The sequence below is a fragment of the Rhamphochromis sp. 'chilingali' genome (genome assembly GCF_963969265.1).
Source record: "Rhamphochromis sp. 'chilingali' genome assembly, chromosome: 16".
Taxonomy (NCBI): Eukaryota; Metazoa; Chordata; class Actinopteri; order Cichliformes; family Cichlidae; genus Rhamphochromis; species Rhamphochromis sp. 'chilingali'.
The window spans coordinates 9,745,057-9,758,964 of record NC_137943.1 but is presented as its reverse complement, the minus strand read 5'-3'; the positions used below and the strand labels follow the sequence as shown (position 1 = coordinate 9,758,964).

The window sequence follows — 13,908 nt, the reverse complement described above, 5'->3', positions numbered from 1 at the left end:
TTCTGAAAAGACATAGTAGATTTAGGGATAGATTTAGGGATTGGTCACATACGGGCTTTATTTTATGGCCCACCATTAGAAGTGTGTGTGTGTGTGTGTGTGTGTGTGTGTGTGTGTGTGTGTGTGTGTGATCTTGAGCTTCTAAGGCCAGAGTCATTAAATAATAGGAAATGGCCTCTAAGCAAGTCCCTCAGGAAGTTTAAATGGCAGCGAGCAAGGAAGCAGTGACCTTTGTGACACTGTTCTCTGGACCTCGTAACCTCGCCTTTGCCAGCACAGGAAGTTCCTCATTCGCCGAGTCTAAATACTGATCAGTGGAGTGACCCCTTCAGCCAGAGCACCCATCGTAAAGTTTTGTCTGCCTTTATGTGTGGATTAGGAATGTTTCTCTTTTCCATGTGTTGTTAAGCTTGGTTTACAAGTTTACTTCCTTAAAGTTCTGAGCAGGTGTAGCTGTTCTCCAGCAAAGCTGTTCACTGTCTTGAATTGAACTTGCATCAGTTTGAGACGATAGCTTTGTGAAGAAGCCCATCTAGGTTTAGGTTTCTGGTTACGTTAAATGGATGTTTTTTGTTTTTACGTTAAAGATTGATGGGCTGACTCGGTGTTGTGAGGAATTGCGGTGAAACCGTTTCGGGGCCACGTCTGGTTTTTGGACGTTTGGACATCAGTTTTGCATAATATATTTCTTGTATTGCTCTTCTTGTTTTTTGTTTTTTTTGGCACATTCATGTCTGAGCAGTCTACAGCAAGTCAGCCAAAAACAACTTTCTTTGTTTTGAGCTTAACTTAATTGAAGACTAAGTGGTTTGTTGACACCACAGTGACATCAAATTGCAGTGAAAATGACTGTTTTCATTGTTTTTATCCTTTGATAAGTAGCTTATGCTACAGTATGTTTGCCGCTTTAGCCCCCTTGATCTTGAGTTTGTGACTTGATTTTTATAAGCAATAGGCTGTTAATGATTTAGTTAAGAGGGAGCTGGCTCCAAGCTCAGTTTCCTTTCTTTCTCTGTTTGTTGATGGCTGACTTCCTTTTTGAGTGTATTTTACGGATTTTGGAGCATGCATTGGGAGAGGTGTTGAATGACTATTGAATGGGCTTAACTCTGTGTGTGTCTTTGTATTTTTATCAGAAACTGGGCAGCAGCATGCAATGTGAGGAAGGGACGGAATGGTTGCTGGAACTGCTGATGGAAGTGCAGCTGCAGCAGTACTTCTTACGGATCCGAGATGACCTTAACGTCACACGGCTGTCGCACTTTGACTACGTAAAGAATGAAGACCTGGAGAAAATCGGCATGGGTCGACCCGGTGAGACACAGTACCTGCGTGTATGTGTGTGTTTTTGTCAGTGAGTGAATGAGAGAACCGCAGTGTTGTTGTGCCAAAGAAGCTCATCCAGATGTTCATTTGGCATGTCTCTCTTGTGTTTAAATTTGTATTCCTGCTAGTGGCTTCCAGTGTTAGATACTTAGTATAAATGTTCCTTATTCAAAGGAAAAATCCTACGGTTTATCTCCTGTACTCTTTGTCCATAATTTGTGATCTAAAAATGAACTACATCCCCATCAGCTTCAGTTTGTCCTGTAGTTTTAGTGCTAATTAGCAAATGTTGTAACTCTTTCGTGCTAAATTCAGATGCTGAATATATTTAACATACATTATAAGTCTTAAAATATTGATGTTGGCACTGCCTTTGTTACCAGGCTGTAGACTGTAGAAGTAGATATTAGCTTTTAGCTCAGAGCGGTGGTTTAGTGTAGCTAGATATCTGAAAGCATGGCTGTTGTTTAGTGGCTTGTTTTTATCAACTCTTTCAAGACTGGAAATGAGCGCAAGACACAGAATTTCTGATTCCAAACTACAACTTCATAAAATCATCATTTACTGTCTTCTCTGCTCATGTGTTTTATTTCCTAATAAAGCAGTACTGGCCTTTCATAGCTTAATGAGCAATTTTTATATTTATGATTACTTTTGTTCTCTGTATGCATCTATACATAGCCTTAAGTATGACTCTTGTGTTCAGTAATGGCACTGTGTCATTTGGCTCATCCTTGATGTTGCTTGAACAAATCCTGCATCACTAATGCATTTAATGTCATTACAAAGTCACAATTTGTAATTAGGTACAGTGAGAGTGGATATTAAACTGTCAGATCTTTTGTCTGCGGTGTGTATAAAGTGGATCACAGCAGAATTGTTCTAAATCCAGTTACTGAAGCCCTCAGGGCCTGTGCTTCACAGCCGCTTAAGACTAATTACACCCACTTCGCATGCTCATATATTCCCTCACATGTCTCTCCACTGCACAGCTCACTGCTCTCTGGCGTTTTATTATCTTTTCTTCTTCCTCCTTCCCTTTGCTTTTTGCTCTTTGTCTCATTTCATATCAAAGCTGGGTGTTTGGTTTTCTTCCTGTTGTGGTAAATGTGTTGAAATTCATTATGGTATACCCTTCTTTCACTCAGATTCCTCCTGATGGATCCTTGAGCAGTTGCAGTCCTCATTTGAATGCCTTGCCACTGACCTATTGCCTCTTTTTGTTTCTTCTTGACCGCAGGGCAGAGAAGGCTGTGGGAGGCCGTGAAAAGGAGGAAAGCCATGTGCAAGCGCAAGTCCTGGATGAGCAAGGTGACAGACATAGACGAGCACAGCGCACATCAGAACTCAGTATGGTGCACGGTATATTTGGCAGGATGTCGCCACTGTGGAATCCGTCTGGGTGTAACAGTGTGGATACATGACCACAGTAACCTGCGCCCTCCGCGCAGATATGATCAGCACCCCCTGAATGAATTCTGGCATCAGTACGTTGTAATCTGAGGGAAAGATGTTAACATAGTCGTATGTGCTTAAAAGCAGCCTTTAACTTAATACTGGCTGTTAGTAGTGCAGAGGTTTTAAATCAACCACAAACATTCGTGATTGTGGTGAGGTGTCGCTAAGAGAAACTTTCCTTTCAATTAGCACATTTTTTTTAGACCTGTGATGATTATAGGAGAGTTTTGTATTTTTTATATAAAGAGTAATTTTTCTCCTGAGGACACACGAGGAGGGCCAGTGAGTCCATATTCAGATATAAACATACACACACTTACAAGGCTATTTTTGCTAGGACATTCATTGACATTGCATTCCCTAGTTCCTAATCCTAAACTGAACCATGCCATCTTAACTGCCTTAGCCTAACCTAATCCTAACTTAAGTGCTGGCCCATAAAAAGGGCCTTTTAAGCAAGGACCAAGCTAAAAAGACCTCATTTTCCAAAATGTCCTCAGTGTAAGGCTCCCAAACTCAAAGTAGTTCTCATAAAGATAGTTGGACACACACACACACACACACACACACACACACACACACACACACACACACACACACACACACACACACACACACACTGTCACAGCCAGCTGAGGAAGCAGATTACTCTATCTGAGGATAGTGCCAGAGGCGGAGGCAGACAGGTGTAATTTTAGATGGCAAACACCGTCCTGTGAGAACCACGGCTACACTCATCCAACACATGCGCACCCACACAACTCTGACGGCTTCTCCTCAGTATCCTTCTCGATGGTTAATTCCTTTGAGTATTTGCGTCAGCATGTGTATTACATACCTCGCAGTTTTTGTCTTTTAATTACCCTTTGAGTCTTTTATTAAAGGAAAGTGAAGAAGTAACTTAAAGCAAAAAAAGCTCTGTCTCTTTAAGGGGAATTTAATAAGACAGCATTTTGTGAATGCAGCTTGAGCCGCATCTGTGTGTCACCGACTCTTATGACTCCACTCGTGTGTGATTGTGTGTGTGTGTGTGTGTGTGTGTGTGTGTGTGTGTGTGTGTGTGTGTGTGTGTGCGCGCCATAGTCAGAATTATTTAAATATCCAGCCCTCTATTTGAAACGAACTAACCACACCGTGACCACACAGAGGTGGTGTCTTTCAAAAAAGGTCTGCAGCATTATGTCATGTCTGGTCCAGTGTGAATGTGAAACCACATACCGCTTGCTACTGTTTATATCCAGCCAGTCAAATATGTTTGGCACTAGATATTCATTGACACCTCTTTTTTACTGATGACATAATTTCTGAGTACTGACCTTATGTTCATGAGCCAATAAGAGATGTTTTTAAGTGAATCCGACATCACTGATTTGATACGTAATGTAGTATTTGTGTTACCACCGTAGGAGAGGCTCTTCTAGTGTTTTATCTGACCTGTTATCGGCTTGATTTCATCCCTGCTAGCTAATATCACCACCAGTTTCTGTGAACTCCTATTTTGGTAAACAGTCTAATTCAAGTCCTCTAAACAAAGGCTTCCCTTGGTGGCGCCAAACGGCACACATATTTTTATGGGTTCGGATTTAGGAGACTGGCAATGAATCATTAACACACATGGACACACACACACAAATGCAGGCATACAAACATAAGCACACAGAGCCATTCAGGTCACTTAATCTAATAGGGCTTCTTAATGAGTACTTCCTAACAGCTAAGTTATTCCTGCTGTGTTGTTAGTACTTAAGCCAAGAGGCAGGAAATTTCTAAGTATTTTGTGTGTGTGCAAAAACATGTGTGCTCATGTTAGTACATGTGCATGGAATTTTATTTACTTTTTCCACAGACTTCATGATGTTTTCTTTATGTGTAAGCTTCATTTTAAAAATTTAAGCCATTAAAAGACCTCGCTGCACACACAAGAACTTGCAGTAATGGTTTTGAGACTGCTTGTCAGACTCTCACCATGGCACGAGTGTGCTTTTCAACCACCTGCTATTATACATAAATTGAAAAAGGGGGAACCAGGATGTAGAATGTTGCTGTTTATGCAAAATGTTAAATTATGCTCATATTTTTATGTTCTAGTGCCCCTCTCTCTGCTTTCACACGTCTTCATTTTTGTCTGTTTCTCTCCAGGTTTTTAGTGGTAAACGTCCAGATGGAGGAGACATACCCCAGCAGGGTCAACCGGCTTCCTCGTTTCGTAAGCTGTCTCCCACACCACCTCTGGGCGTCGGGGAGGGAGTCCTAGCCACGCAGCCCAGTGGTGGCACTCTCCTCGACGGGCAGCAGCAGGGTCTGACCTGCCTCATCCCAGAGAAGGACTTGACGCTGTTTGAGAAGCTGGGCGACGGCTCATTTGGCGTCGTGAAGAGGGGAGAGTGGTTGACACCTGCGGGGAAGGTGGTGAGGAGGCATATTGTTATACCATTTATCCACAATTTAAAAAACAAAACAAAAACATGTTGGAAATATGAAATAACTGGAGTGTGCTCACACAGTTCTTTTGCATGAAACATGTTGCTTGTTTGCATCTTGTCTAGGAACAGATAAAAGCAGGCGCATGAATGTTTGTTTTTTTTCTTTTGTTTTTTAATGGGATTTTCATGAGAACTTTTTAGACACTTTGAGTATGAGGAGAAGCAGAATCTGATGTTTGAACTCATCATTTTTTTTTAGCTGAACGTGGCTGTGAAGTGTCTGAAGACAGATGTGCTCAGTCAGCCCGACGCTCTGGAGGATTTCATCTGTGAGGTCAACGTCATGCACTCGCTGGACCATCAAAACCTGATCCGCCTCTACGGTGTGGTGCTCACACACCCAATGAAGATGGTAGTGGACACACAGAAATGCACACGCACAGGGAAAAATATACAGACAGATAAATGCGAGTGCACATAACCGTTTACAGTAGCTGCTTTAACTCGGGGCCGATATTCTCTGTGTATACTTGCCACATATGCAAATGCGAAAGGACAAAAGATGCTTTGAGTTTGTCCGTTCTTTTCACCCATGCTCTATTTCTCTTTTTCACCTGCATGCTGTAGGTGACTGAACTGGCACCTCTCGGTTCTCTGCTGGAGCGTTTGCGCTGCGTTCGTCCTCAAGGCCCAGTGTTGATCCACACTCTGTGTCAGTATGCTGTGCAGGTGGCTTGTGGCATGGCTTATCTGGAGCAGAGGCGGTTCATCCACAGGGACCTGGCAGCGAGGTAGGGTGCAGAGCTTTGGTAGAGGCAAAAAAAAGGTAAAAAACTACTGAAAAACATACATTGCTCACATTCAGGAATAATTTTTCTGCTGTGGTGAATTATTTATATTGCCTCTCCTATTCCTCCACCCAGAAATTTACAGGCCATTAACAGGAGACTTGGCCCATAAGCACAATGAGTCACTGGCTGGAAGCACTGGGTGGTCCAAGTTCTTGGTCTTGCCAAAATTAGACACTTTCACTTAAGTGCTGACACTATGTAGAGGTCTGGGGAAAAACCTTAATGGCCGGTACAAATGAGTCACTTTACCAGTTAAAGCTGTAATAAAAGGGTAATGACTACACACAGCTGCTGCGTTAAGGTTTGCTGAGCTCTCTGGGCACGCACTGTATCCTGTAGGCTGGAAGCGTTCTGAGATAAAGATCTGCTGACTTTCTAACACACCAAAAAGTTCATAACAGATAAATCTCTTTATCTGTTATGGCACACCATTTAAGCTGCTTTAGCATGTCCACAAGACCTAATCAGTGACTTGTCATATCTGTCACTAACGTCTTGCTGTTTCTCTTCCTGCCTCTGGCTTTCATGTCTGCACGTGGAAAGACAGGGAACTGAACAGACCCAAACTACTAGAAATAATAGTTCTCTTTACATATTAGTAGATCGAACTAAAATATTTATTTACTTGTAAATGAGTTTAATCTTTTTAGTCATGCTCAGTTTCAATAGATCCTACATCTGCAGTCTTGTGCTTGGCCTATCAGTAAAATGCATACGGACCAAGTCTCCTCTACAGTTATTATTGAAATAGTTATTATTAAGAACATTAGTTCTACATGTAGAAGAGTTCGTTCATTTAATGTTTTCCAGCTTGAAGGTTCAATTTAGGATTTCCAGCTAATTGTTAACATCACCACCCTGTCTGCAGGAACATCCTGCTGGCCTCGGCTCTCAGAGTGAAGATTGGTGACTTTGGCCTGATGAGGGCGCTGCCTAACAACCACGAGCACTATGTCATGCAGGAGCATCGCAAGGTCCCCTTTGCGTGGTGGGTGGAATGAACTCATTTCATTGTTGCTTTGTTGTTAAAACTATCAGCCAAGGCAGAATTTAGAAATCGTTTTTTCAAAACAAATCCTTACACCAGGGAAACACCCCATTTAAATCCCTGCTCCACACTTATGCTCAGACTGTGCACAGCTGGTTTATAGACTGTAGTGTATTGTTTTTCATGTTACAGGTGTGCCCCAGAGAGTTTAAAGACCAGAACCTTCTCCCATGCAACAGACACTTGGATGTTTGGAGTCACCCTCTGGGAGATGTTCACACACGGTCAGGAGCCTTGGCTGGGTCTTAATGGTAGTCAGGTAAACGCACAAAAAGGATCAACAAAAACCAAACTTCTGAAGCCAAAATACATAAATTTGCTCATATAGACAGTGATTCATATACCGTAGCTGTACTCTTTTGTCTTTAGATTCTCCATAAAATTGATAAAGAGGGTGAGCGCCTCCCTAAGCCAGAGGATTGTCCACAGGATATCTATAACGTCATGCTGCAGTGCTGGGCTCAGAAACCTGATGACAGACCAACTTTTGTTGCTCTACACGAGTTCCTGCTCGAGGTGGCGTTAGCAGTCATTTAACCATCGCTCTAGGATTTAAACATGCATGTTTTCTACATTCATTTAACTTCTCTGTTGACATCATGTTGTTATTATATAAATTTACCATTAGCTCCACCTAGTGGTGCCATTTCAAAGAAAAAAGTGAACAGGCTGCTTATTAAATCTGTTATATTTTTTCTGTCTTTGTCTCTTTTTTCAGTCTATGCCTACAGACATGTGTGCTCTCCAGGACTTTGATGAGCCTGACAAACTCCAGATCCAGGTCGATGACATTATCACCATCATAGAGGGGAGGTGGGTGATAAAAGGTCTTAAAATAGTAATTAAACCGACACATCAGGGGCGATTCTAGGTTCAGACTTGTGGGGGGGCTCAGCTCCCAATCCTAATGGATTGCTTTGTAATTAATAATGACGCAATATGCTGTTTGCAAATTTAATCAACCCTTTTCGCATGTGCAGACCTTCAATTGGATAAACATTACAATGGGATCTTCAAAGGCAACCTAATTAGTTGGGGGACCTGTTGTTATGTGTGACGATAATTCAGTGTCAACAATCAGAGTTTTCAATCTTTTCCACACGTTTTAGGGTGGAGCCTTTAGTTATCAAACTCGATACAAAGGCTCAGTCGTTAAAGAACCATTTGTGGCAAAGCAGAAAAGATGAAAAACGTGCAAAAAAAAATTTCAGCCTCTTAACAACATAGAGGCAGTCCACCAGCTCATCAAGCACTCACTCAGTACAGACACTGGAAAATCACACTGCTAGTCCATAGACCTGCAAACGAAGCAAACTGCTAATAGCTATTTTATATTAATACAAACCCTCATTTATTAAGCAAACTCAGCATCATATATCAATATGCTCTCTTTAGAATGTCCACTGGCATTTTTTAAGATAGACTTTGTGAATAATGGCATTTGATATTGCTCCCTCATTCTTGCGGTTCTTCTACAAGCTCTGTCTTTTCTCTCTCCAGCCTCCTCACTCGACTAGAAACTAGAAAATAACAAAAATATAATCTTATAATAATAATTATTACATCAGGCACAGAAAACAGGAAAACACACTGCTTAGTTATGTGAACTCATCATTAATGAATGTGGGTAAAAGAGAAGCTACAGCGTTATCATTTCTGGTGAATTTGACTACATGTCCACTCTTACCTGTTTCTTTTTGCTCTCTTTGCTGTCTTCGTCTCTCCCTCTCTATCCTCTCTCAGTGTTTGTGCCGTCACCCAAAAGTTAAACGTTACTGTGAATAAAAGACAAACTGATCTACATGATCCATATCAGTTTATAGCAATATTCAAAGTGAATACAGGCTGCTGCTGGACATAGACAGGCATTCACCTTTTGACTTGCTGTCACCTGGATCTGATGCTGTACTGTAAACAAACACTGGAGCCCAATTTGACTAGAATAGGAAAATAAATATTTATCAAAGTCAAATAATAAAGTACAGCAGCCCCTTGGTTGGCAGCTCCTGATATACCAGCAGACTACTGTTTTTATTTTATCCTGTAGTGTTATAAATAGACAGATAGACATTTGAAGATATTTCCAGAAAACAATACTAAAATACCCTATTATTAGTACTATTAATATTTTTAGGGGTGCTCTGATTACATTCGGGTATGAGTGAGCACCCCCCAAATGGGTCTAAACTCTCCTCTGCAACATACCAACCCCACTACTGATAAATATTGTCTTGAATGCAAACACAGTGCAGTGCAGAGAAGTGTGCAAGGCTGCACTTCAGAGTCCTCCCACAGTCCAAAGATGTGTTTGTTTATCAGCAAGTCTACATTGCTCGCGGGTGTGAATGTGAGCGTGAATTCAAGGTTTTCCCCCATCTGCCACTCAGTGTCAGCTGGTACCAGCTGCAACCCCCACATTCACCTCCAACAGATGGGCCTGTAGCTAATGCAAGGATGGAGTATGGGCTGGAAAAAAACACATCCTTGACTCTCAATGTCAAAAAGTGGCAGTCTGCTTTCATACCCAATATAATTATCTGTCCTAATACGTTTCAGGGCAGAGAATTATTGGTGGCGAGGTCAAAATAAACGCACCCTTAAGGTCAGGCAGTTCCCCAGGAATGTGGTGACTTCTGTAGCAGGGTTGTCTGCACACGACATCAGTCGTCCACTCAAGAACAGCTTCATCCACACAGGACATGGAGACACCAATCCCCATCGCTGCTGGGGCTTCCCTGATAGGATCGATGAGTAAGAGACAGCTTTTGTTTATTAATTTTTCAAGCTGAGTTTGATTATTTAATGAACGTGAAATGGCATTCATATCATGCATCTAGAAATGTTTTAAATGGTCTTTCGGTTGGGCTGCAGTGATAGTAAGCACTCACCAATAGATGGCACTAGCGGGCTGCTTAAGCTGCTTTTGCAACGTGATTGTACAGCACCTGCTGTGGGTTAGTTATATGCAGTCCACTGATGTTTCCTGCATTAACATGTCTCATTCTTGCCGACAGTTTGTACCTCGGGAATCCCATGGATCCTCCTGACGTTCTGGGCTTGGACCTCAGTGCTGCACAGCCCACACAGCTAGCAGGACGAGCTAAAAGTGAGTGAAAGAGCTCTTTATAGAAATGTATACCTGTATGATGTATAACTGTTACCAAAAAGCTTGCCTCAATACCTCTTCAGTTCAGTGACAGACTGAGCAGATGATCATATTCCTAATTTTTAAAGAGTGCTTCTTTCTTCTTCTTATTTCCATTATGCATTGCTGGTTGAAATTTCAAGATCTGCTGCTGCTGTGCAAAAAGACACTGAAGAGCTCGCTTTGCTTTTATCCTAATAAAGCTTTCAGATGTAATGGCGCTTGCTGTTTTTATTCTTATCTTAATATCTTTTACTGCTGTCATTTCTTCCCCTCTTTGTTTCTCCTTTGCGCTGGTGGCATCTGTTATTATTTTCCCCAGAGGAGCCTCCTCCCCGCCCTCCTCAACCAGCAGTGTTAATCAAGAGTAAGTCTGGTTTCTCTCAGCAGCTCTTCACCCATTGCTCCTGCCCCCTCTGTTCCCTCCTAGTTCCACTCCTCAAAGGTACATCTCAGAGTTTTTCATCTTTTCTTTGCCTGTCTTTGCAGTGTACCCCCCCCCCCCCCCCCCCCCCCCCCCCCGTTCTTTTCTACACCTTTGTCCCTCTAAAAGGTGTGCAGTGTCCTTGCTATGCATTGTATTCTCCAGTCACACCTGGCGAGTTTTTTTGGAGCTGTGTGTCTTGCATTTAGTGGTATTAAGTGATCTTAAACAACCTTGGTGTCAATGATCTCTAAACTGCATCAAGAATATGTTGTGTTTTCATCTCCAGAACCTTCCTATGACCCAGTAAATGAGGAGGAGGATCTGACCTCTGCGGGACTAAAGAGATTATCACTTCGCAAAACGGGTTCTGTGAAAGGCCTCAAACTTAAACCGGCCGTGTGGGTCTCTGCTTCCAAACAGGGAGGTTGCAGGACTTTAGGCTCAGGCCAGAACACTAACAGTGAAGTGTCCCTCATTGACTTTGGGGAAGAGTACCCAATATCCACACCGTCCCCCTCTCCCGTGGTTGAAATTCCGATTCCTCTATTGGCCAAGTTGGCTTTGGAAGCAGAAAATCTCCTGGACAGGACTCCACCTCAAAGCCCATCCAAATCATTGCCCCGCCCCCTTCACCCTACGCCAGTAGTGGACTGGGATGCACGGCCATTACCCCCACCCCCAGCTTATGACGATGTAGCACAAGATGAGGATGATATGGAGGTAGGGCTACACAATACATTTAACACTGTGTCAAAATTTTATAAAAGTGGAATTATTTTGTCTTTGTGTTGCCTGAAGTAATATTACAGTGAGCTTGTTTCTTTCTCCGAAAGGTGAGCTCCATCAACAGCTCGGAGCAGCAGAATGAGGCAGAGCATAGTGATGGCCGCAATCCAGAAGAAACTCTGTCCTCTGGGCAGAAGGTCAATGATGAGGCTCTAGTCTCCAGAGGTTCAGACAGACAAGGTCTGGAAGACAACCTGTTTCTCCCCAGCAAGCACAGCCAGAGCCTGTCCACCTCTTTTTCACAGTCTGCAGAGATCTTTCAAGAACTTCAACAAGAGTGCATGAGGAGGCTCAATGTACCGGCAGCAAGTGCTCCTCGTTCGTGCTCGCCATTGCAGAGCTCAGTCTCGTGTCCCCAGACTCCTCAAAGTCTCCAAACCCATGAGGGACAACAGCAGAGTGTCCTTTCCTGTAACGAGGACCGACCCCAGATCCCCCCACGAGTTCCCATCCCCCCTCGCCCCATAAAGAAGGGTGACTACACCTCTGGCCGCTGGTCAAGGGACCTCTCCCTTTCTCCAGTGCCGACTGAAACCACGGAAAACGTTTCAGGTGCAGGACAGGAACGACCACCTCAAATCCCTCCCAGAGACCCTTTGTCTCAGCCTGGATCAAGAACTCCAAGCCCAATGGGTCTGGTAGTGGGTTCCCCCCAGCAGAGGCTTTACTCTGTCAGCCCCAACACAATGCAGGCTGCCATTACAACCTGCCCACCCCCACACACCTACAGCTCCTACCTCTCTACCTCTCCGGGTAAACTCATGCCTACTACACACAGCTTTGCTTCGGACCCCAGATATGCTGCACCCAAAGTGATCCAGGCCCAGGTGCAGGGGAAGGACGCTGCTAGCAAGGGCCCCTGTATCCTGCCTATCGTCCGTGACGGGCGTAAAGTCAGTAACACCCACTATTACCTTCTGCCAGAGAGGCCACCGTATCTCGATCGATTCGATCGCTTCTTCAGGGAGGCTGAAAGCCTTCCTGCCAACGATGTGGAAGAAAAGCATGTACGGCAAGCCAACACAGCCACGGTCAGACCAATGGTGGTCAGCAGTCACACACTGCAGGGGCACACCCAGGTGCAGGGGCTGGTCCAGCCGGGTGGGGACCTGAAAGCCAATTTCTCCTCCAATAATAACAGCAATCTGGGTTGGCCACGGTCAGGGATGAAGAGTTCAGTTAGTCTTCCTCGCGTCTCTTCAGACGGGCTGACAGCACCAGCAGTCACTGCTTTCTGTACCAGGACAGACGGAGGAGGGAACTCAGCTGATGGGGTCAAGATGGTAAGGTCTAAGATGGATGAAGTGCCTCTAAGAAAATGTTATTTGAACTGCAAAGTACTTAAAACACTGAAAGTTATTAATGATTTACATCTGTATTGAAAGTGCAGAGGTTGGCCATGATGGATATGAAACCCCTGCAGGAAGATGTGCTGCTTGCTACATATACTTGTCCTTGTTCTTCTTAATGCTACTTTTTGTCATTTGGTAAGAAATATTAAGCAGATAGTCATCTGTTTGTAGTTCAGTATCACTGTTGTTAAGGCAATCCTTATCCTAAATCCCTTATCACACATCAAAGAACTAAAATATGAGCCCATTGTTCGGTGTAATTCATTAGCATCGGTCTAAGAAGCAGGCTTTAGTCTGCAGTGCATATTTCATGACTGGCTTGCTTGATTCCTCTCAGTTGTAATGCTGTTTTCTGGAGCTCCATATTCATTGTTTAAATGCTTTCTGTAAGGAAGAGCATGGTGGGTGTACGGCGGTGTGTTTCCTTTCCTGTTGCACTGACAGCAAGAGTGAGGAATTAAAGGTGATACAGCAGCTTTTAATGGCAGGATTCTGAAAAGATCAACTTTCTATTTCGCCTTCAAATCATCGTGACAACCAAATTAAGAAACGGTGTAATTTTACAACTGGAGGCAATCTTTATTAATGTGTTATGCATCAAATGTAACTAATTAAATTGGAAATTGAATGTTTTATATGCCTTTTAGTAGAAAAATTGTTAGCATACATGTTTAAGCTTTTTCTTTTGCATTCTCAAATATTTTCTCATAACTTGTTAAAAATACACTAGCATTCGTTATGAGACAAAGGCCATATAAATATTTGGTGAGAATCAGATTTCAAAGAAGAAACTTCAAAGTTTCATTTGTTTCTTTAGGTTGGTCAATTGATTCTCGCGCTGTTCGAGTTTGGCTGGAGTCAGAAGCGCTGTGAACTCTGAAGGCTTTCAGGCACTTGGCATTTTGTAGTTGATACAGCTGCAAAAAGTAGTGCAGCAAGAATGTGAGCTATCTCAGCTGCATTGCAGGGGAGTTCAGTGCAAGACAGAGTATTATAAGAATATAATGTATATAGCGCCTTATGAGTTTACTAGTAATATCTGCGTAAAACTGCAGTGATTGGTAACATGAAATTGTTAACATGGGTTTCAAT

The 13,908-nt window shown here is 43.0% G+C and overlaps 1 protein-coding gene across 8 annotated transcripts in view; it reads left to right on the top strand.

Annotated features, from left to right (window-relative positions):
- Positions 1 to 13,908, top strand: part of LOC308413115 (activated CDC42 kinase 1-like) — a 59,606-nt gene that overhangs the window by 39,884 nt on the left and 5,814 nt on the right. For 4 of the 8 annotated variants that reach the window (XM_080907915.1, XM_080907911.1, XM_080907910.1 and 1 more), the window contains 14 exons: positions 1,137 to 1,314; positions 2,567 to 2,637; positions 4,924 to 5,193; positions 5,467 to 5,619; positions 5,835 to 5,998; positions 6,927 to 7,046; positions 7,239 to 7,365; positions 7,476 to 7,622; positions 7,825 to 7,919; positions 9,663 to 9,857; positions 10,121 to 10,212; positions 10,574 to 10,618; positions 10,965 to 11,398; positions 11,512 to 12,747. In XM_080907915.1, coding sequence (XP_080764041.1) covers positions 1,152 to 1,314; positions 2,567 to 2,637; positions 4,924 to 5,193; positions 5,467 to 5,619; positions 5,835 to 5,998; positions 6,927 to 7,046; positions 7,239 to 7,365; positions 7,476 to 7,622; positions 7,825 to 7,919; positions 9,663 to 9,857; positions 10,121 to 10,212; positions 10,574 to 10,618; positions 10,965 to 11,398; positions 11,512 to 12,747 — 3,312 coding nt within the window. In that variant the 5' untranslated portion in view covers positions 1,137 to 1,151. The remainder of the gene's footprint in view (positions 1 to 1,136; positions 1,315 to 2,566; positions 2,638 to 4,923; positions 5,194 to 5,466; positions 5,620 to 5,834; positions 5,999 to 6,926; positions 7,047 to 7,238; positions 7,366 to 7,475; positions 7,623 to 7,824; positions 7,920 to 9,662; positions 9,858 to 10,120; positions 10,213 to 10,573; positions 10,619 to 10,964; positions 11,399 to 11,511; positions 12,748 to 13,908) is intronic. The other 4 variants (XM_080907913.1, XM_080907914.1, XM_080907917.1 and 1 more) reach the window with 2 other exon arrangements.